Here is a 23,414-nt window from a genome sequence, read left to right as displayed (position 1 = left end):
CTCTGTGGCTCTTCTGCAGCTGCTGATACTGGTGAGATGAATTTAAATGATGTTTATTGGGTGCTCTGACATATTACAGTTGTAGTGCCATATTCACATCATTCGGAAAGTATTCAGACCCCTTCACTTTTTCCACACTTTGTTACATGACAGCCTTATTCTAAAATGGATTCAATTGCTATTTTTCCTCATCAATCTACACACAATACCCCATAATGACAAAGCAAACACAGGTTATAATTGTTTTCTAATTTATTAAAAATAAAAAACGGAAATTTTACATTTACATAAGTATTCAGACCCTTTACTCAGTACTTTGTTGAAGCATCTTTGGCAGCGATTACAGCCTCGAGTCTTCTTGGGTTGTATGACGCTACAAGCTTGGCACACCTGTACTTGGGGAGTTTCTCCCATTCTTCTCTGCAGATCCTCTCAAGCTTTGTCAGGTTCGATGGGGAGCGTCGCTGCACAGCCATTTTCAGGTCTCTCCAGAGATGTTTGATCGGGTTCAAGTCCGGGCTCTGGCTGGGCCACTCATTTAAGAATGATGGAGGCCAATGCTGCAGACAATTTCTGGTACCCTTCCCCAGATCTGTGCCTCAACACAATCCTGTCTCGGAGCTCTACGGACAATTCCTTCGACCTCATGGCTTGGTTTGTGGGATCTTATATAGACAGGTGTGTTCCTTTCCAAATCATGTCCAATCAATTGAATTTACCACAGGTAGACTCCAATCAAGTTGTAGAAACATCAAGGATGATCAATGGAAACAAGATGCACCTGAGCTCAATTTCGAGTCTCATAGTAAAGGGTCTGAATACTTTTGTAAATAAGGTATGTTTTTTTATTTGTAATACATTTGCAAAAATGTCTGAAACCTGTTTTCACTTTATCATTATGGGGTATTGTGTGTCGATTGATCAGGAAAATGTTTTATTTAATCAATTTTAGAACAAGGCTGTAACGTAACAAAATGTGGAAAAAGGGAAGGGGTCTGAATACTTTCCGAATGCACTGTAGTGTTGCTTTAAGTCGTGTCCTGCAAACAGTATCTCTCATGTCTGTTGATTGAATATTTAACTTCAAAGTAAATGTCTATGTGTACACGTTAAACTGTCACCAATACCATATAATACTATTACTTGTCTTTAAGTTGAACCATTCTATCATGGTTATCATGGTTTCATATTGAACACTGAAGCAAGTACATACCCACTTAAAGGGTCATAATAAGCCTTCATTATCTCGGGTTCTTGTTGCATCCTGTAGGTCCAGTGAGGGTGGCAGTGCCTATCAGGCTGTCCAATGGAGAATTGGCTGGTCAGGTCTACTCCAGCTCTGTGGTGGAAGGGGGAGTACTATTGGGGGCCATGAGGAGACTGGAGGACACAGACCACGACTTCAAGTAAGGAACATTGGTCATTATCATCACCATTATGAACAATCACTAATTGAAATACATTGTATTAGACAGAGAGGTCTATGTAATCTCTTGTATTATCATACATTTTCAGGCTTAATTCTTCCTCATTTTACAATTACATACTTCCAGAAATCGAAGTCCATTTCTCTTATCAAAACGTTGTACAGTATTGTCAGTCATCATAATCTATCCTGCCTTGTTGTGCATGATGAACTTACACGTGTTGCTCTCCATTTAATAGGTTCACAGTGAAAGACTTCCCACGGAGCGTGTCAATGGAGTGGCTGGGATGGAGGCCAATCGAACCTACTGGGAGCTACTGTCAAGAGTAATCTGGGGTTCAGACCAGGATGGATGCAGGTAAGTGTGGGTCTAAACAGTGCTTATGAGTCATCTCTTATTCTTCTGTTCTCCCAGTATGTACAAAACAATTGTATTTTATTCTATTCTGCGCGTAATAAGCAGTTTTTAGCATTGCATTACTAAAGACAAAATAATGTTTGACTTGGTCATGTTCATTTCTTTGCAGGAGTTGGCTGCTACCAACCCAAAGAAGATGAACACATCCTGCGGCTCAGCACTTGATCTAAACCACATAATTAAATAGAATGGATTAGAAATATAATGAAACTAGATCTCTATGGTCGAAACACTGAGTTGGTTGAGTGTGTAGTTTCACATTACATTTTACCAGGATTCATAAGAAGACAACAAATCATCAACAACTAACATTGTTAGTGAGGAAGCACCTTGACTTTGGTTAACCATCTACATCTTCTAAGCAATACAGACAGTCCAACCAATGGCTGTAACATGAGGATAAATAAAAGACATACAATAATCAACAAAGTGTATCCCATCCATTTGCAAATACACTAAAACACATTGCATATTATGTACTCCAAGCTATCTCCACACACATTATAGTAAACATGCTGTTAGATAGTTAACCTGGCCCTCCTCTGACCTCTTCTCTTCCCTGGGCTGCGGTGAGTAACAAGATTAAGGTCTCAGCCCCACAACCAGCTCATTCTAGGTTCCAGGACAGATTGAATGAGCAGGTTGAGCTAAAAGGACAACTCATTAATCCCAACAGAATCTCTACACTTGGAGAGACCTCCCCCTCTAGCCTCGTCAAAACTGTTCATCTACGCCTCACGATGAGTCCTTTACGTAGTCGGGGTGTGCGTTGAGGAAACGTAGAGTGTCTTTGCCTCGGTGCTCTATGAGGTTGAGGTTAGGACCACAGCAGTCTGTCGCGACAGACTGTTTGTTAGTTCCACAGAGATGTCTCTCTAGGTTCCCCTTTGATCCTCCTTCCGACAGCAGATGAAGCAGCAGTAGTCCGATGAGGATTTCAGCATTCCGATTAAGATTCCGATGAGCATCTGTGATGTTAAGCTGGTCACTGATATTCCTTGTGGTTGTTTTGGAATACATATTCTAGTCACTCAATAGTGGAATACGTCCGTCTTTTAACCTAAAGATGCTAAAAGAAGACATTGTGGGGAAGTGTTTGTTGTGCAGGCCAAAGAGTTTAGAACTCGTGAAATATGCATGGGTTACCTTTAGTTGGAAATAATATTCAATAAACATGTTGTGAACAAATGTAATGCTAACAAATTAACCACACTCTAGAGTACAAATTTTTCAAGAACCCAACAAACTCACACGCATTCATCCCATCCATTCATTGAAACCAGCCAATCTGGTTTAACTTCATTGCCCCGCTAGTTGACATGCCCAGTTATTTAGCTACCATCAGTCAATGGACTGTACCACTCAAGGGCGTAAAAGTGTACTACTCACCACAGGCGATGTGGCAATCACACAGGCACGTGTCACAGCGGGTGAACCAGCGCTTCCAGTCAGGATTTATCTTCCTGCAGTTGTCGATGCGGTAGCAGCCCTGCTTAAGAGGCCCCATGTAGGACTTAAGAGGACAGGTGGATGAGCAGGTAGCCGTTTCTAGCTCCTTCTCAGTGATCTCCACACGGCCCTGACGACACACCCCTGGCCCAGGGAGAGAGGGGGGGACGGGGGTAGAGGGGATGGGGTGTGGAGGAGCAGAGACGTGATGTGGAGGTAAGAGAAAGAAAGGTAAAGGACTACTCACTTTAGTGTACTAAGATGTGTGTTCCCTGAGGTGTTGTGGGGGCAAAATTAATGGTGATCAATGAGGCTGTATGAACAAACAGGCTACGGTGAGCTGGCTACATTCACACAATGACATTGAACGCTACTTCTTCACACCTACAAGGAGTAGTGCCATGTAGTGAAGGCAAATTAGTGGGGTCTTTGATCACTGAACAAATGGGCCACTCACTGAGACAGGAGGGTTTGGGGGTCCAGCCTCCATTGGACTGGCAGGCTCGGGCAGGGTCCCCCACCAATAGGAAGCCAGGGCGACAGGCGTACCGGACCACTGAGCCCACCCACCAGTCGTTCCCGTACACCATCCCGTTATAGTCCACGTCAGGCCTCCCACAGTTCACTGAACCACACAGGACAGGACAAACACAATAGAGCACGAGCAAAGTAGAGAACAATCCACATGACTAATAAACTGTATGAGAAGATAATGTAAAAGTAGTTCAATGTATTTCCCATTTTAGTTTCTGTTACATTTCAGTATACTGACAAATTCATTCATTTCCTGCTGTTAAGGAAAATACAATTTGATGGGATTTTTATGGATGTGCTACAGTGAGAGAGCAGGGTACAGCAGATACAGGTCACACGTGTGAGTGGTACCTCTGCAGAGGGATTTGTAGCCAAACCAGCAGCAGTCAGAGTCCCCACAGCGATCCTTCTTCAGTTCCTGGTGTCTCCCCTTACAACCACCCATACAGATGGGGGCTGTGCCTGACCAGTAGGTGTCATCCACAGGTTCTGGCTCTGGAGTCGCCTCTGTCACACCTGAATCAGATCAGTTCCATCAGATAATATACACTAAGTTACCTCTGTCAAACCTGAATGAATCATTACAATTCCATCAGATTACATACATTCTGGACCTGACTGTAAGTAACTTTGGATAAGACAAATCAATAAAATGTATATACTGAACCAAGGGTAAACCTCTTGAACGTTAAGCACTTTCAATAACCATCACAAAGAATATTCCTAGTAAAATATCTTACCGCTACCTTCCTCATCCTCCATTAACTCAGGCAGCTGTGTGAACAACCCATGTGAGGACCCCAGGAGCAGTAGCAGCAATGAGTACAGTCTCATGGTTGCCTGTTTTCTGTCCCTCAGTAGCAGCCTCTACAAGCAGGGGAGGTAAACACCACTCACATCTGACAGCTCAGTTCTGAACCAAAGCAAAACTAAAAAACTCATGAATCATCCATGCATGCTTCATCTTCAATTGAAATCTCCATAAAGACACAGAAGCATGGCTAGTAGTCTTCAGGTGTTCTGTATGATCTATCTGCAGAAGGGTCCAGAGACCGAGTGAGGAAGCAGAGCACAGCGAGTCCTGCTTACACTAAGCTCCTAGGACTGGTTAATCTTTTAAACACAGCTAACAACAACAACCCATCCACCACCACCACAGATATGATACTGTGTGCTGTGCTTGCACAGAGTCATAGCATGGGTTGCAGATATATTCATGTACATTATACAGTTTTGCGCGGATGTGCAATTGTAGTGTATAAGAAAAGGAGGCGAGAAATACATATATCGTTATAAGGATGGTTTTCTTGAGTGCATTGCAATAGCTGCACGGCGTCTGCAGACTTAAGAGTAAAACGTATTGATTCCATCTCTGCCGTTGAATAGAGTGGCATCCACCACGCTCGGGCTCGTGCGGTGGAGGAGATCTTCGTGGTGGTCTGTTGATATCCATCTGGTGGTGTGGGGGCTGTGCTTTGGCAAAATGGGTGGGGTTATATCTTGCCTGGTTGGCCCTGTCCGGGGGGTATCGTCGGACGGGGCCACAGTGTCGCCCGACCCACCCGTCTCAGTCTCCAGTATCTATGCTGCAATAGTATATATGCCGGGGGGCTAGGGTCAGTCTGTTATATCTGGTGTAATTCTCCTGTCTTATCTGGTGTCCTGTGTGAATTTAAGTATGCTCCCTCTAATTATCTCTCTCTCCCTCCCGGAGGACCTGAGCCCTAGGATCATGCCTCAGGACTACCTGGCCTGATGACTCCTGGCTGTACCCAGTCCACCTGGTCGTGCTGCTGCTCCAGTTACAACTGTTCTGCCTACGGCTTGTGAACCCTGACCTGTTCACCGGACGTGCTACCTTGTCCCGGACCTGCTGTTTTCGACTCTCTACCGCACCGACTGTCTCAACCTCTGAATGCTCGGCTATGAAAAGCCAACTGACATCTACTCCTGAGGTACTGACCTGTTGCACCCTCCACAACTACTGTGATTATTATTTGACCCTGCTGGTCATCTACGAAGGTTTGAACATCTTGAAGAACAATCTGGCCTTAAATGGCCATGTACTCTTATAATCTCCACCCGGCACAGCCAGAAGAGGACTGGCCACCCCTCAGAGCCTGGTTCCTCTCAAGGTTTCTTCCTAGGTTCCTGCCTTTCTAGGGAGTTTTTCCTAGCCACCGTGCTTCTGCATCTGCATTGCTTGCTGTTTGGGGTTTTAGGCTGGGTTTCTGTATAAGCACTTTGTAACATCTGCTGATGTAAAAAGGGCTTTATAAATAAATGTGATAGATTGATTAACAGCCTCTGAACATTCTATTTCTGTCCTGTACGTAGCCTCGCTCGCTCTCTGTGTGTGCCGGTCTTGTCCATCATTGGAGGAAGTGTCTGACGGGCAACAAGCCGGATGTAAGAGCACCACTAAGTGGATTAGATTCTACGCCATAGAGCGCTCCCTCACTCCCCCACCCTCGCTCTTTCACGTCACGCACACGCAGGGGCACACACACGCACATGCAGTAAATCTATTTCTGTAGGATTATTCAGCACAACATATAGATATCTAATATTCCACAATGTTCTGCTTCACTTGATAGAGAATCATCAGTTCACATCTACATGCAATGTTCTGAAATTTGCATCAAACTAAAACATTCAAGCTCAAAAAGGTGAGTGACAGCGATGAAAAATACAATCTGTTTATTGCGCACAATAGAAAACAAACGTCAAATCAAACAGCTGAGGGGCATAATACAAAGCTGGATCAATGAGTTAGCCAGCTAACTTAGATAAACAACCAGCAATAACTATTGATTTTCTGGTTCAATAAGAAAGTTAAACTTGTTGAGTCAATTAGGCCAGTGTTTCCCCAACTCCCGGTCCCGAGTACCTCCAACAGCACATTTTCTTTGTAGCACTGGACAAGCACACCTGATTCAGCTTGTCAACTAATCATCAAACCCTCAATGAGTTGAATCAGATGAAATTGTCCGGGGCAACAACAAAAATGTGTGCTGTTGTATGTACTCGAGGACTGGAGTTGGAAAACACTGAATTAAGGCATGCGCATGCTTCCCAGCCGAAACAGTTCGGTAGAGTTCGTGCATATATTAAGATGACAGTTTGTGACGTTTTTGTTCGTTTTAGACTTCGGTGAGGGTTTTTTCGGCACACACACATTTATTTCTGGAGGCAAGCCGAATTTCGGAGCCAAAGTTTACGCCCCTTCCTCAGTGTTTGGTCAACAGTATGGATTCCTCAATAAAGTCTTTGATGTCATTCAACGAGAGACAACTCATTTTCATGCACATTTTTTCATTGAAAAAAACTTCACCAAACATCTTAGTTAGATGTAAAATTGCGCGACTAAGATCTCTTCGTCATAAACGTCAAGATTAATGATAGATTTCTTGAGTTATCTTAGATTCATTCAGATTACTTGGAGGAAGTGTATACTGGCTACGCGTCTCAAAATGGACAAACAGTACTATTGCCGCTTCTCTCGTTTTACAAGCAAATGTCTTTTAAAGGAGTATGGGAACACACTCGTTCAGTTAGCCGAGTTTGGCTAGGTGCCAGCCCAACTGAAGCATGCTGACGCCTTCAGACCATGCCCATTTCAAACTTTTCTTTCAAAAAAATATATATAACAAGTTATTTAAGACTATTTAGTTAGCTGGCTAACTAATTAATCCTGCTTTATAGTATACCCCTATCAAGTCCATTCTGCTAAGCTCAAAATTGTTAATAATGCAAAACATAGCAACCGTCTTGGTCTCCACAAACGGCGGATCAGACGTTGGACAACAACTACAGTTCATGAAATCATATCCACAATATCAACTCCATATCTTCTGACAAAGTGATGTGAGGAGAGAGGACAGACGAGGCCAGTCCTGCTGGTTAAATCCCAATATTTAGAAGCCACTGTTCACTTCAATCCATACTATGTAAATCCTTGAAGAGTTCCCCCTCCTCATCCTCAGCATACCCCCAAGACAGGTGTGCCCAAAAACCCGGTGCAGCTCTCCCGTCCTTCCCTTAGTCCTGGTGCCTCTCTGTGCTATGTCACTGCTCCGTATCTCAGAGGAACAAGCCATTAGAGGAGCAGTATGTCTGTGTGAAGGTTGCAGTGGTTACACTACCTGCATGCCGAGCTGCTGAGCAGTGTCCTGTAGCTGCAGCGTCACAGCGTCCTCCCCTGCATGAGACGAGTCACCACCAGTCAAATCATAGAACACACCCGCTCCCTGCTCCCCAACACCCCCCTGACCCTCTTCCACAGGCCCACCCTCCTCCTCCAACAGCACCCCTCTCAGCTCCACCTGTACCTCCATGGAGTGTGCTACTGCCCTGGCATCCTCCCCAGGCCCAAGGATATCTGTCCGGGCAGCGTCCTCCCCCTCCGGTCTCCCTCTCATCAGTTGCTCGGTCAGCTCCACGCTCTCATAGCGGATCAGCTGCAGACGCATGAAGCCGTCCTCATGCTCCTTATACCTGGGAGAAGAGAGGGAAGAAAGAGAAAGAAGAGTTAGCCACAAGACCAAAATGATGACTGAAAGATGCTCACTTTCTCATTCACCTACTAATGACTCTGGAGTCAAACTACTTATATTGAATGGAGGCCTTGTCAATACAGACCATCTCCACATAAACATGCTGTTAGATAGTTAACATTGCTGTTAAATGCATCTCTAACCACATGCACTTTAGAATTGGTTGTCCTAGTATGCTGGCTGTAAATGTTGTGTTTGCTATGTTCAAAAGCTCCGTAGTTGGTACCTGAATCGGGGGTGTCCAGAGGGCCATTTGAACTGGTGCTTCTTGCGGAGGTGGGCAGTGAGGCTGTTCCCTCTAGTGAAGCACTGCTCACAGACATGACACTTGTAGCGAGCCACAAAATCTCCCTGAGTTGTCAACACAAAAATGCAACATCTTAGAAAATAGGTCATGCATAGTTTTGGAACTGACAATTATTAGAGTTGTTTATTCATGCCTGACTTACCATATAGAGCTGACACAAACTGTACTGGGCTGACTTCATATTGTCATTTTCAGCACATTTCCACCAACTATGGTGGATGCATAACCAGGCCAGCCCAGGCCAGCCCAGTGAAAAGGGTAAACATTTGTAAATCTCCCCCTCTCACCTCATGTACTTTCTTGTAGTGGTTCTTGATGGAGTGCAGTGTGCGTGTTGTGTAGTCACAGTTGGTGAAGTCACAGCGGTAGGCCGGCTCAGTGCTGTGGGTGTCCATGTGTTTACGAAGGTCGATCTGGTTCTTACAGCTGAGGAGAGATACACACACCACAGGAAAGATGGGTTAGGATGGGTTCTGCCTATACTAATCTACTAACATTCAGGCAACTTGCACACACTAAACATGTACTCCTTCAATATAATTCATTGTCATAATATTGACAGAGTATGGACATGATCTCTGTCAGAAAAGGATGGTGTTGGCTTATAGTCCTGGGCATTACCTAAGTATTTACCTAATGTATTAACCTACCTGTACTCGCAGTATTCACAGCTGTAAGGCTTCTCGTTGCTATGGCGGAACTTGATGTGGTTCCGCAGCGATGAGGGGGACGGGCAGGTCATGTCACACAATGGACACTTGTAGTGGTTCACTAACAGCAGATGGGGAGAGAGAAAAAGAGAAAGGAACAGATCAGAACACCGTACTACAGGGCATCAAACGAGAGCAGAGAATGATCAACGTGTGATATAAATACAAAGTTCAAGGGACTGACCATGATTCCTCATGTGGTCCCTCAGTAGTCTCTCCGTTGCAAAGCGTTTGGAGCAGTGGGAACACTGGAACCTCTGACCTAGGACAGACAAGGGAACAGACACAGTCATGAGTCAGTCATTAAGGAAATGGGTTATTGGGTTATACTCCACAATGTTAGCAAAGCCCTAAATCCAATCCATCCCTGACCTTCCCCGCTCACCCTCAATGGTGGTCTGCCGACTGATGTGGTCAAAGAACTTGGTGTTGTTGGCGAACATCCCTCCACAGATTGGGCAGGCCACCACCTTCTCCCCGGTGTGGCTCCGCAAATGCTCCCGCATCTTAAAACGCCTTTTAAACGTGGCCTCGCAGTCTGGAGAAAAGTCAGGGGGAAATAAGTACAGGTGATACTCTCAGTAGCGGTATAAACTCTGGTTCCAGGTCACATGACATTGGTAATACCCTGCTTTTACCTATTTTATTCACCCTCAATTCCAAAATAATGAAAAACCACACATTCTCCAATTGAAACATACAGTCACCTCTGTTTCTCCTGAATAGTTGTAAACTAGCCTGTGTTACTCACTGTTGCCATTTTTACAGGGGTCAGTGGACTCACCCTTCCAGCCACAGTGCAACAAGAGCTCCTTATCAGCAGAGGGTACGTCCATACACATACTGTGCATCTCCACATGGCGGTAGAACCACTCTGGGTTGGCAAAGGAGGGTTGCTGCAAACACATACACACAAATACATGTTGCTCTCATAGTAATGATCTTAGTAAGACCAACAAAAGTACAAGATCTGAAAACTTCACCACTTAAACTGATATGCTTAAATCGGTCCACTTGAATAGATTTGAGGGCATTCAACCTAAGCCCATCTAAATTAAAGAGCTTGTGCGTCTGTCCACAAGCTTCACATCTAAGCTAGATATGACCCACACTAACAGTGCCTCACCTCACATTGCTCCCACTGGCAGATGAAGTTGTCTGTGATGTCAGGCACGATGTTGCGGTTGTGGAGGCCAATGGTGCAGGTACCGAGGCTGGGCTGGGCCTTGAGTACCCCCTGGCCCCACTGCTTCAGCTTGGTGTGGTAACAGTGGAAATAGACGTGGCGCTTAAACTCCTCAGCACTCTCCACAGAGCAGAACCCACAATCTATCCATAGACAGCTGAGCTCCTCTAGTGACAGAAAACGAACAAGATACATGTATATGGCATTGTACAACATGAGTGTCTTCCACAATAGCCTTAGATAGCTACTTTATCTCAAAACAAATTAACGTTTGACTTTTATTTCTCCTGGCTTTTCCTGTCTCATGTATTGTATCGCTCACACAGAGGGTCACTCCACGTCAGAGGCACAGTGGCTGTGAAAAGAGACTAATCCATACTCCCCTTTCCCGCTCACCAAATGAGTACTTTTCCCCGTCCTCAATGTCCAGCGCCTTGAGGTGACCCTCCACATGCTCGCAGAACTCCTGCATCCGATCGAACGACTCTTGGCAGGACCCCCACTCACACGCCAATTCCAGCGGTGAGTCCTCTTTTCTCGCCCGTTTGCTTGCAGGAGGCATCGAATCTCACACTATACGTTCACATGAACGGTCGTGTATAACGCAAAAAGCTAACCTTATATGGAAACGAAAATTGCCTTGCTACCGAACGGTAGCTACGCTAGGCGTTAGCTAGCGAACGGCAGTAGTATCCAAGTGTAACAACAACGTTCTGATATCGTTACAACAATGTGATCGTATTGAAAAGTAATGTAGCTAGCAAGAAATGAAAAATCTAAAAGACAGTTTCTCAGTTATTTAGACTAGAAAGAAGAACCACATTTACAAGTTAACTAGCTAACCTGGATGTTTTTAAACAAATGTTTCCTGACGAGTTTCTGAGCTCCAATCATAAATATTCTTCTTCATCTTCTTCTTTGGGATTGAGTTGGCGGATCGCACTCAACTTTCAAGGTGCATACACCGCCACCTACTGTACTGGAGTGTGAGGGCAGTCAAGGCCTAACTACATTAAATTATATTAATTAGTCCTGTTCCACTAAGAAAGTGAAATAGACCCCTAGACACCACTTCCCTCACCTTTCCTCCCCCCGCTACATCACCCAAACCCCGTACAGCCTATCTAACCCTTTCACACAATCTCTCCCTATCTGCTTCATACAATTCACAAAATATTAACACATGCTCCCTCGTTTCCTCCACTAAACACTCATCACACATACCTGTTTCATGTCTCCCTATCATCCACAACGTGACATTCAAACCTGTGTGTCCAAACTGTAGTCTACTTTACACAACTGCCTCTCTCCTACATCCCCTACTCCCCACCTCTTCCTTTACTGACCGATGCACGCAATAAAATTGCCTCACCTTACTACTATCATTCCACTCCCTTTGCCAAAGATAGACCCCTTTTGCCCGGATCAAGGGCTTGACTTCCCTGCGGCCCAGCGGGACCTGAATATCTAGCCCCTCTCTCCTCACAGCACTCTTAGCCACCACATCGTCTCCACAAACAAGTCTCCCCTATCCGACCTGCCTGTCTTCACACTACTCAACACTGCAGCCGAATCAGAGCAGATCACCACACTGAGTGGTTTCACCTCCTTCACCCATCTTAAACCTATAATCATGGCTATCAATTCTGCCGTATATGCTGACACATAATCAGTTAACCGCTTACATACTCCAACATTGAAATCTGGGATATACACCCCAGCCCCCACCCTTCCACTAACTGGATCCTTTGAACCATCTGTATATATCCTTAAAAACAAATACAACCGATTATGTATATATCTCTCCACACACCGTCTCACGTCCTCACCCCATTCTCTCCTGCCCTCAATTATGTCCACATCTACACTTGTTTTCGGAAACAGCCACAGAGGAACGTTCTCCAATGCAATTGCCGGCCCTATCTCTCTCTCTCCCCCAGTCCATATTCTACCACCTTCTGCCCGATTGTCCACCCATACGCCCTCTGCTTACCCCCTCCTCGCTCCCAGCATTCCCTAGTTGCCGAGACCGCAGGATGTCCTTCTGAACTCCCTTTCGACCTCGCCTAGTACGCTAATGCAAGTTTGTCCCACCTTATCCTCAGTGGCAGTTCCCCACTATCCACCTGCAATGCCTCAACAGGTGTCGTCCTGAAGGCACCCACACACAATCTCAGGGCCCTTGACTGTATCCTGTCCAGGCGCTTTAGTACCGTTTTGGCTGCTGATCCATGTACAAAGCACCCATAGTCCAAAGATGACCTGATCAATGCCTGGTACATATACAACAGTGTTTGTCTATCCGATCTATATCCTGACCGTATATTTGCAGCCCTAACATCTTTAACCTTCCTCCTAGAAAACACCATAAAGCAGGACTTGGCCACAGACATCCTAAACCCCCATGTTAGAGCCCAATCTTCCACAACTCCCACAGTTTCTTTCATTTTCCTCATCACATATTTCACATTCCCACCTCACTTCCATACAGTCCCATCATCAGCATACAAGGCCACACCCACTCTCTGTCCCACCTCCTTAAATATGTAATCTATCATCAGGGTGAACAACACCGGACTAACCACAATTCCCTGAGGAGTGCCATTGTGCACTTCAAACCGCATTGACAATTCTGACCCCACCCTCACCCGTATGACTCGATCGAACAGGAAGTCCATGATCCAGTTATACAGACGTCCCCAATGCCCAATGCACTCAACATGATCAACAACCCTTCCCTCCACATGGTATCGTAACCTTTCTCAATGTCAAAATACACAACACTCATTTCCTATTTTATTGCCAGGCCCTTGGCTATTGCTGTACTAACTGTCACCAGGGCATCCATGGCAGACCTCCATCTCCTGAACCCAGTCTATGCTATGCTCATCAAACCCCTAACTTCCAAGAAATACATCATCCGACTCACTATCATATTTTCCATCAACTTATACGTTGGATGTCAGTGCGATAGGCCTATAACTGCCCACCCTAGTAGGATTTGTATCTACCCAGCAGGTATCACGCCAGTCCTCCACACCTTATTATACAACCCTAACACTGCTTCCAAACACACTGTTCAGTGCATGGTTAAACATCACATAACACACCCTACAGTGCATTCGGAAAGTATTTAGACCCCTTGACTTTTTACACATTTTGTTACGTTACAGCCTTATTCTCAAATTGATTAAATTGTTTTTTTCTCTCATCAATCTATACACAATACCCCATAATGACAAAGCAAAAACAGGTTTTTAGATTTTTTTGCAAATTTATAAACATTAAAAAAACGAAAGTATCACATTTACGTATTCAGACTCTTTACTCAGGACTTTGTTGAAGCGCCTTTGGCAGCGATTACAGCCTTGAGTCTTCTTGGATATGACGCTACAAGCTTGGCACACCTGTATTTGGGGAGTTTCCCCATTCTTCTCTGCAGATCCTCTCAAACTCTGTCAGGTTGGATGGGGAGCGTCGCTGCACAGCTATTTTAAGGTCTCTCCAGAGATGTTCGATCAGGTTCAAATCCGGGCTCTGGCTGGGCCACTCAAGGACATTCAGAGACTTGTCCCGAAGCCACTTCTGCGTTGTCTTGGCTGTGTGCTTAGGGTTGTTGTCCTGTTGGAAGGTGAACCTTCACCCCAGTCTGAGGTCCTTAGTGCTCTAGAGCAGGTTTTCATCAGGGATCTGTACTTTGCTCCGTTCATCTTTCCTCGAACCTGACTAGTCTCCCAGTCTCTGCCGCTGAAAAACATCCCCACAGCATGATGCTGCCACCACCATGCTTCACCGTAGGGATGGTGCCAGGTTTCCTCCAGATGTGACGCTTGGCATTCAGGCCAAAGAGTTCAATCTAGGTTTCATCACACCAGAGAATCTTGTTTCTCGTGGACTGAGTCCTTCAGGTGCCTTTTGGCAAACTCCAAGCAGGCTGTCATGTGCCTTTTACTGAGGAGTGGCGTCCGTCTGGCCACTCTACAATAAATGCCTGATTGGTGGAGTGCTGCAGAGATAGTTGTCCTTCTGGAAGGTTCTCCCATCTCCACAGAGGAACTCTGCAGCTCTGTCAGAGTGACCATTGGGTTCTTGGTCACCTCCCTGACCAAGGCCCTTCTCCCCTGATTGCTCAGTTTGGCCGGGCGGCCAGCTCTAGGAAGAGTCTTGGTGGTTCCAAACTTCTTCCATTTAAGAATGACGGAGGCCACTGTGTTTTTGGGTACCTTCAATGCTGCAGACATTTTTTGGTACCCTTCCTCAGATCTGTGCCTCGACACAATCCTGTCTCGGCGCTCTACAGACAATTCCTTCAACCTCATGGCTTGGTTTTTGCTCTGACATGCACTGTCAACTGTGGGACCTTATATAAACAGGTGTGTGCCTTTCCAAATCACGTCCAATCAATTGAATTTACCACAGGTGGACTCCAATCAAGTTGTTGAAACATCTCAAGGATGATCAATGGAAACAGGATGCACCTGAGCCCAATTTGAGTCTCATAGCAAAGGGTCTGAATACTTATGTAAATAAGGTATTCCTGTTTTTTATTTTTAATACATTTTCAAAAAATTCAAAAAATCCGTTTTCGCTATGTCATTATGGGGTATCTTCTCCAGGAGCAGTCCACCCGCAGCCCTCCAAAGCCCTTGTTGTCCCAAACATAGAAAACTAGAAAGCTTCTCCTGACTCCCCTTTTCTCTGTAAGACATCTCCATGCTCTTTTAACTTTTCCCTACGTCTCCTCTTACTCTCATCACAAAGGTATTCACATCTATGAACCGCTGCAAATGCACCACCTAGGACATTTGCCTTTTCTTTACTTAATACAGCTGTGACGTTTCCTTCTACCAACACTGGAATTCCAGCAGTTTTACCCTACCACAATTTTTTTAAACATCCAAACTGCATAAATTTGGGTCCCTCTACCAATCAATTAGAAATCAATTCATAGCAGAGGGGAAGAGGCGAAGCGAGAGGGTTCATGCCACGTTCAAAACAACTGGGAACTCGTAAATCTCTGAATTCTGACTTCAGTGCATTCAAGACAACTGGGAACTCCCCCCCCCCCCACAAAAAAAGAGCTCTGACTGGGAAAAATTGTTTGGAACGGTCATCCAACTTGGAATTCCAAATCAGGAACTCGGGCCTCTTTCTAAAGCTCAGACTTTCCGACCTGAAAATCACTGACGTCATGATTTGACCTCGTTTTTTTCAGAGTTCCCAGTTGTCGTGAAAGCACCATAACTCCCGTCAAAATCTGTCCACGATAAGCAGACCGATAAGCAGAACGAAAACGTCTCGATCAGACCGACACTATCATTGTGTTTTGGTACACCAGAAGTACATTCATTTACAATACAATGCTGCGTTTGCCTTGTAACATTGCGTGTTCTGTGTGGTGCATACCTTGGATAAATCCAAGGTATGCATCAAATTGTAGGAGTAGACTTCACAGAAATAGTAGCAAAAGGTGAAAGTTGATATTTTGTTGCACACATATCCAGTAAACATTTTGGATTACATAATGTATAAAGTTTGACTGCAGAATGTATTACACAGCATTAACAAAAACATTCAAGTTAAATTGGTTTCCATCGCATTTTCAATTCTACTGATGGTATTGTCACAAAAACTGTTGTGTTACAGTTCATACCCCTTGACTTATTCCACATTTTGTTGTGTTACAGCCTGAATTCAAAATTGATTAAATTGTATTTTTTCCCTCACCCATCTACACACAATACTCCATAATGACAAAGTGAAACCATGTTTTGAGAATGTTTGTGCAAATTTATTGAAAATGAATGCAGAAATATCTAATTTACATAAGTATTCACACGCCTGAGTCAATAGTTTGTAGAAGCACCTGTATGTCTTTCTGGGTAAGTATCTAAGAGCTTTCCACACCTGGATTGTGCAACATTTGCATATTCTTTTCAAAATTCTTCAAGCTCTGTCAAAATAGTTGTTGATCATTGCTAGACAACCATTTTCAAGTTTTGCCATACATTTTCAAGTAGATTTAAGCCAAAACTGTAACTCAGCAACTCAGGAACATTCACTGTCTTCTTGGTAAGCAACTCCAGTGTATACAGTGCATTCGGAAAGTATTCAGACCCCTTGACTTTTTCCACATTTTGTTACGTTACAGCCTTATTCTAAAATTGATTAAATATATATATATATACAATACCTGTCAAAAGTTTTAGAGCAACTACTCATTCAAGGGTTTTTCTTTATTTTTACTATTTTCTACATTGTAGAATAATAGTGAAGACATCAAAACTGTGAAATAACACATATGGAATCATGTAGTAACCAAAAAAGTGTTAAACAAATCAAAATATATTTTATATTTCATATTCTTCAAATAGCCACCCTTTACTTTGATGACAGCGTTGTAACACTCTTGGCATTCGCTCAACCAGCTTCATGAGGTAGTCACCTGGAATGCATTCCAATTAACAGGTGTGCCTTCTTAAAAGTTAATTTGTGGAATTTCTTTCCTTCTTAATGCATTTGAGCCAATCAGTTGTGTTGTGACAAGATAGGGGGGTATGCAGAGGATAGCCCTATTTGGTAAAAGACCAAGTCCATATTATGGCAAGAACAGCTAAAATAAGCAAAGAGAAACGACAGTCCATTATTACTTTAAGACATGAATGTCAGTCAATACGGAACATTTCAAGAACTTTGAAAGTTTCTTAAAGTGCAGTTGCAAAAACCATCAAGCGCTATGATGAAACTGGCTCTCATGAGGACCTCCACAGGAATGGAAGACCCAGAGTTACCTCTGCTGCAGAGGATAAGTTCATTAGAGTTACAGTGAGGGAAAAAAGTATTTGATCCCCTGCTGATTTTGTATGTTTGCCCACTGACAAAGACATGAACAGTCTATCATTTTAATGGTAGGTTTATTTGAACAGTGAGAGACAGAATAACAACAAAGAAATCCAGAAAACACATATCAAAAATTTTATAAATTGATTTGCATTTTAATGAGGGAAATAAGTATTTGACCACTCTGCAAAACATGACTTAGTACTTGGTGGCAAAACCCTTGTTGGCAATCACAGAGGTCAGACGTTTCTTGTAGTTGGCCACCAGGTTTGCACACATCTCAGGAGGGATTTTGTCCCACTCCTCTTTGCAGATCTTCTCCAAGTCATTAAGGTTTCGAGGCTGACATTTGGCAACTCAAACCTTCAGCTCCCTCCACATATTTTCTATGGGATTAAGATCTGGAGACTGGCTAGGCCACTCCAGGACCTTAATGTGCTTGTTCTTGAGCCACTCCTTTGTTGCCTTGGCCGTGTGTTTTGGGTCATTGTCATGCTGGAATACCCACCCAAGACCCATTTTCAATGCCCTGGCTGAGGGAAGGAGGTTCTCACCCAAGATTTGACGGTACATGGCCCCGTCCATCGTCCCTTTGATGCGGTGAAGTTGTCCTGTCCCCTTAGCAGAAAAACACCCCCAAGTTTGACGGTGGGGATGGTGTTCTTGGGGTCATAGGCAGGATTTCTCCTTCTCCAAACACGGCGAGTTGAGTTGATGCTAAAGAGCTCGATTTTGGTCTCATCTGACCACAACACTTTTACCCAGTTCTCCTCTGAATCATTCAGATGTTCATTGGCAGACTTCAGACGGACCTGTATATGTGCTTTCTTGAGCAGGGGGACCTTGCGGGCGCTGCAGGATTTCAGTCCTTCACGGCGTAGTGTGTTACCAATTGTTTTCTTGGTGACTATGGTCCCAACTGCCTTGAGATCATTGACAAGATCCTCCCGTGTAGTTTGGGGCTGATTCCTCACCGTTCTCATGATCATTGCAACTCCACGAGGTGAGATCTTGCATGGAGCCCCAGGCAGAGGGAGATTGACAGTTATTTTGTGTTTCTTCCATTTGCGAATAATCGCACCAACTGTTGTCACCTTCTCACCAAGCTGCTTGACGATGATCTTGTATCCCATTCCAGCCTTGTGTAGGTCTACAATCTTGTCCCTGACATCCTTGGAGAGCTCTTTGGTCTTGGCCATGGTGGAGAGTTTGGAATCTGATTGATTGATTGCTTCTGTGGACAGGTGTCTTTTATAAAGGTAACAAGCTGAGATTAGGAGCACTCCCTTTAAGAGTGTGCTCCTAATCTCAGCTCATTACCTGTATAAAAGTCACCTGGGAGCCAGAAATCTTTCTGATTGAGAGGGGGTCAAATACTTATTTCCCTCATTAAAATGCAAATCAATTTATAACATTTTTGACATGCGTTTTTCTGGATTTTGTTGTTGTTATTCTGTCTCTCACTGTTCAAATAAACCTACCATTAAAATTATAGACTGATCATTTCTTTGTCAGTGGGCAAACGTACAAAATCAGCAGGGGATCAAATACTTTTGTCCCTCACGGTACAACAGTAGGGGGTAGACTGTCTCTTCGTGACTCGCAGCATGACAGGGAGAAATCAAACGGTTTTCTAGGGTAGGACGTTGTACTGACAAAATCAGCAGGTGATCAAATACTTTTTTCCCTCACTGTACCAGCCTCAGACATTGCAGCCCAAATAAATGCTTCACAGAGTTCAAGTAACATACACATCTCAACATCAACTGTTCAGAGGACACTGCGTTAATCAGGCCTTCATGGTCGAATTGCTGCAAAGAAACCACTACTAAAGGACACCAATAAGAAGAAGAGACTTGCTTGGGCCAAGAAACATGAGCAATGGACATTAGACCGGTGGAAATGTGTCCTTTGGTCTGGAGTCCAAATTTGAGATTTTTGGTTCCAACCGCTGTGTCTTTGTGAGACGCGGTGTGGGTGAACGGATGATGTCCGCATGTGTATTTCCCACCGTAAAGCATGGAGGATGAGGTGTTATGGTGTGGGGGTGCTTTGCTGGTGACACTGTCTGTGATTTATTTAGAATCCAAGGCACACTTAACCAGCATGGCTAACACAGCATTCTGCAACAATACGCCATCCCATCTGGTTTGGATTTAGTGGGACTATCATTTGTTTTTCAACAGGACAATGACCCAACACACCTCCAGGCTGTGTAAGGGCTATTTTACCAAGAAGGAGAGTGATGGAGTGCTGCATCAGATGACTTGGCCTCCACAATCCCTAGACCTCAACCAAATTGAGATGGTTTGGGATGAGTTGGACCGCAGAGTGAAGGAAACGCAGCCAACAAGTGCTCAGCATATGTGGGAACTCCTTCAAGACTGTTGGAAAAGCATTCCATTTTAACCAATTAAAAAGGGTGCTTGGAACCAAAAATAGGTTTTTGTTTTGTATGATACCCATCAAGGACGTGACTGGCGAGGCCACCTCCAAGGCGATGATGGACATCTTCAACATTACTGTGTAGATATGCCTATTTCTCACATCAATACAGACACAAGGGCTTCTTTGTTGGAGGTAGCCCTATTCAGAAATAAGAGGTATCCTAGGTCTTTAGTGGCGCATTCAAAACAACTCGGAACTCGGCAATCTCTGACTTCCGACTTCAGTGTGTTCAAGACACCTGGGAACTTGGAAAAAAACGAGCTCAGACTGGGAAAAATAGTTTTGAACGGTAATCCAACTCGGAATTCTAATTCAGAAACTCAGGCATCTTTCTTTGACCTGAAAATCACTGATGTCTTGATTTGACCTTGTTTTTTCCCTAGAGTTCCCCGTTTAACAGACACAATGCAATCCTTAGGCTATACATTTCTGTGGAGATGTCTTATGGTTAAAGGCATGGCTCGAATTGAGGGGGTATGTGAGGATATAGGCCTTATCCTTGTTATAGAGACGGGCAAAAAGCATATGCTACCCCTTGTTTGCTTAGCCTTAGAAAAAACAACAGTCCAGATTATATAAAGCGATCTAGGCTATAACAATGATTAACTCCATGATTATTTCCGCATAGTCTACTAGCCTATCGAAGGTCTTGCTCAGCCTCAACATCACAGGAAATGTGGTTGGTTTATTAAATGCAACACAATTTAGAATATTAGTGGTAGGCTATGCCTACCGCAAAATACCAAAAATATAGAATCAGCATGGGTCTATGCATAGACCAAACAGCTTAACAGATACACCTTTTTATTCAGGAGAATCGCATTGAATCAGGCTTTTCATTTCAGTGCAGTTGCGTTCTTACGCATAACCTTAGCCTAAAGGGAACCGATAAAACCCCAGCCTGTTTTGACCACAGGTCATGATGAAGCCTGAACATTTCAGCTGTATGTAATTGATTTAGCCCACAATTGCCTACCTATATTTAATCTGGATATGACTAACAATAGCCTGACTAGGATCCTGACTTTTCCCCATGTTATATTTGTTACCAATTAGGCTAAATGTATTCCTATTAATAAGATTTTGTTTCCCTAATAATTTGCATAGGCAAATCATTGCGATTAATGTTATTTACCATCTTCTGCTTTTTATGAATAAACAGGCATCGGGGTAAAAAGTATCATTTCGATGCCCCCTTACAGATCAAAGTCAGCTACATTTCCACTCCATTTATATGCAAATACATTCGATTCATACACTGGCTTGTCTGGCTGGCATGTTTTCATTTTAAACAGGCCTTCCCTTATCTACACTGAAATAATATTATTTCAGTAGTCCTCTATTATGATTTTAAAAACATCACAGCTCATTAGTACACCCTTGTGTTTTAATATATACCTATTGTATGTCCTAGGATATAGCAATACTTTTTTACTTTACTTTTTAGTCATTTAGCAGACGCTCTTATCCAGAGCGACTTACAGGAGCAAGTAGGGTTAAGTGCCTTGCTCAAGGGCACATCGACAGATTTTTCACCTAGTTGGCTCGGGGATTAGAACCAGCGACCTTTCGGTTACTGGCACAACGCTCTTACCACTAAGCTACCTGCCTCCCAGTGCAATGGGGATATGTAACCATTTACAATAATGAACACCTTGTGAAACAGCTGTGAAAACCAATCTGGCAATATTTAAGATTTAAATATATAATGTGTCAATTTACTTTCACAGATTTTTTTGTACACTCACATGGCAATCGTAGACAGAAATACTGAATTCTGGTGTGTGGAATAGTGAGTAGGTGGATGCTGTATGGATGGGAGGTTCTGCCTGTCACTTGTTCTCAACAGGCAGTCTCGGAAGGGGGACTCGAAGACGGAGACTGCAGAGTCCAGGCACTGCCGCTTTCTTTGTTACGAGTGTTTGCAGTGCTAGTGTTTTTAGCTAATCTGTATCTCACATTATGTGCTAATATGATAGTTATCTTGCTCTTTCTTAGCAGATAATAACATGACAATGACAGTAGCTGATGTCATGAAAAGTTGGAGGACATCAGGTGGATCCATGTCTGGGTGTTAGGCAGAACTCCTAGGTCCTGGAGAACAGGAGCAGAGTAAAGGGAACAGGGTATGAGTCAGACGTAAACCAGCAAACACAGGTTTATCAGGTATGTAAAAATACAGTTATTGAATGATTTAATTTAAATGTTTGATTAGACATGCAATAATGTTAATGGCAGACAGAAAAGAAAGGATACCTGTCTAATTTTTTATGACAGTGGGGTTGATGAGGGATGTAAGGCCCTCCTGTAGCTCAGTTGGTAGAGCATGGCGCTTTCAACGCCAGGGTTGTGGGTTCGATTCCCACGGGGGCCATTATGAAAAATGTATGCATTCACTAACTGTAAGTCACTCTGGATAAGAGTGTTTGCTAAATGACTAAAATGTAAAAATGTAAGGGATGGTCCCTGGAAAAGATAAGAGAGATGAGTTGTGAGAGAAACTCAAGGGTGGTGTCATGACCACTGGAGTCATACACCTTAACAGTACCTATCTGGAAGCGGCGGTTACTTAATGTGACCCAGTGGTTAGACTTGAGATTGACTATGTGGTTAGACTTGAGATTGACTATTTGGAGAAACCCTAGGGCCAGTGTTGGTACTGCAGACAGCATGGCTATGCTGCCCACCACGAGGAGGCAAATGCAAATAGTTATCATCTCAGATTTTTATATTCACCTTAATGGGTGGTGACCCCAGCTAGGAGTGAAAGAGCAGAAAGGTTTCCCAGGCCTCGCCTTCCTTTCGTCCTTCTTCCAAGCCAAGTCATTCGCCCGGATGTTGAAGCACTTGGTCCCCTTGATTCTCCTCCGCTGCCTCTCCTTCTGTTTCTCCTGCGCCTTGTCCATGTTCAGTCTCACCTTGATTGATAATAGAAATAAATGCAATTATATTTAATATTTTTACAAATACATCTTACATATCTCTTGGAGGGCCAGAAAATAAATTAACAGCGGACAATCATTTTTACCTGGTCAAAAAACTCCACATCCTTCTCAGCCCATGCCTGAAGGTGGTCCTCGAAGGCGTTCTGATCTGGTTCGACAACTTCCACCACATCAGGTGGAGTTTCAGTGATCTCAAAGTACGTTATACAAAAATAGCAATAGACAAACACTAAGTCAATCATACATTTTTATAATAATAATAATAATAATAATAATAATTTATACTACAGTATATACAATAATTGTTTATACAATTGCATTGTTTACCTCAGTTAACAGCTGAGGCTCCGTCAGTACAGCAGGCAATAGGGTGAGTACTCTGGAGGCCTGGACGCTGCTGTGTGCAAAGAAAATTACCTTCAGGTTGTCCTTCCACCATTCCTGTGACCCATCAAGGGACTTGCCCATGGCAGTCCTGTTGGTCCGTTAATCCAAACCTGGAGTCACTATACATCTACACATTCATACAGTATATCATACCTGGTATTCAAGATAACACGCAACATAGCACCACCACCTTTGAAGGTTTTTGTCA

At 43.8% G+C, this 23,414-nt stretch overlaps 2 protein-coding genes across 3 annotated transcripts; both read right to left on the bottom strand.

The window, feature by feature from the left end:
- Nucleotides 1-1,553: 1,553 nt before the first annotated feature.
- Nucleotides 1,554-4,432, bottom strand: LOC311142698 (inactive serine protease PAMR1). Its single transcript, XM_084178355.1, has 4 exons — nucleotides 4,179-4,432; nucleotides 3,751-3,918; nucleotides 3,234-3,437; nucleotides 1,554-2,913 (listed from the first exon to the last, which is right to left on the bottom strand). Exons 1-4 carry the CDS (start codon nucleotides 4,270-4,272, stop codon nucleotides 2,900-2,902), a joined length of 480 nt encoding a protein of 159 aa, XP_084034481.1. The 5' UTR covers nucleotides 4,273-4,432; the 3' UTR covers nucleotides 1,554-2,899.
- A 2,080-nt stretch (nucleotides 4,433-6,512) lies between these two features.
- On the bottom strand, nucleotides 6,513-11,489 carry hinfp (histone H4 transcription factor). Of its 2 annotated transcripts, XM_084177936.1 has the most exons (10): nucleotides 10,983-11,456; nucleotides 10,527-10,753; nucleotides 10,185-10,296; nucleotides 9,786-9,938; nucleotides 9,585-9,662; nucleotides 9,341-9,461; nucleotides 8,978-9,116; nucleotides 8,610-8,734; nucleotides 8,159-8,324; nucleotides 6,513-8,028 (listed from the first exon to the last, which is right to left on the bottom strand). In XM_084177936.1, exons 1-10 carry the CDS (start codon nucleotides 11,146-11,148, stop codon nucleotides 8,014-8,016), a joined length of 1,302 nt encoding a protein of 433 aa, XP_084034062.1. In that variant the 5' UTR covers nucleotides 11,149-11,456; the 3' UTR covers nucleotides 6,513-8,013. The 2 variants fall into 2 exon arrangements, with proteins under 2 accessions (XP_084034062.1, XP_084034061.1); XM_084177935.1 differs by having other exon boundaries at nucleotides 6,513-8,324; nucleotides 10,983-11,489.
- Between the last annotated feature and the right edge of the window lie 11,925 nt (nucleotides 11,490-23,414).

This window comes from Coregonus lavaretus, assembly GCF_964263955.1.
Source record: "Coregonus lavaretus genome assembly, chromosome: 15".
NCBI classification, from domain to species: Eukaryota; Metazoa; Chordata; class Actinopteri; order Salmoniformes; family Salmonidae; genus Coregonus; species Coregonus lavaretus.
Note: the sequence above shows the minus strand (reverse complement) of the source record. Positions and strands in the feature narration are given on the sequence as shown.

Bases quoted from the DNA above. Each gene is read 5' to 3' on its own strand.
- LOC311142698 (XM_084178355.1), bottom strand. From the start codon at position 4,272: ATGGGTGGTTGTAAGGGGAGACACCAGGAACTGAAGAAGGATCGCTGT. The intron at 3,919-4,178 runs GTACCACTCACA...TGTGTGGTTCAG, and splicing joins CTACAAATCCCTCTGCAGAG to TGAACTGTGGGAGGCCTGAC. The intron at 3,438-3,750 runs GTGAGTGGCCCA...TCCCTGGGCCAG, and splicing joins CCCCAAACCCTCCTGTCTCA to GGGTGTGTCGTCAGGGCCGT.
- hinfp (XM_084177935.1), bottom strand. From the start codon at position 11,148: ATGCCTCCTGCAAGCAAACGGGCGAGAAAAGAGGACTCACCGCTGGAA. The intron at 10,754-10,982 runs GTGAGCGGGAAA...TTCTGTCACTAG, and splicing joins CGGGGAAAAGTACTCATTTG to AGGAGCTCAGCTGTCTATGG. The intron at 8,735-8,977 runs GTGAGAGGGGGA...TTGACAACTCAG, and splicing joins ACTACAAGAAAGTACATGAG to GGAGATTTTGTGGCTCGCTA.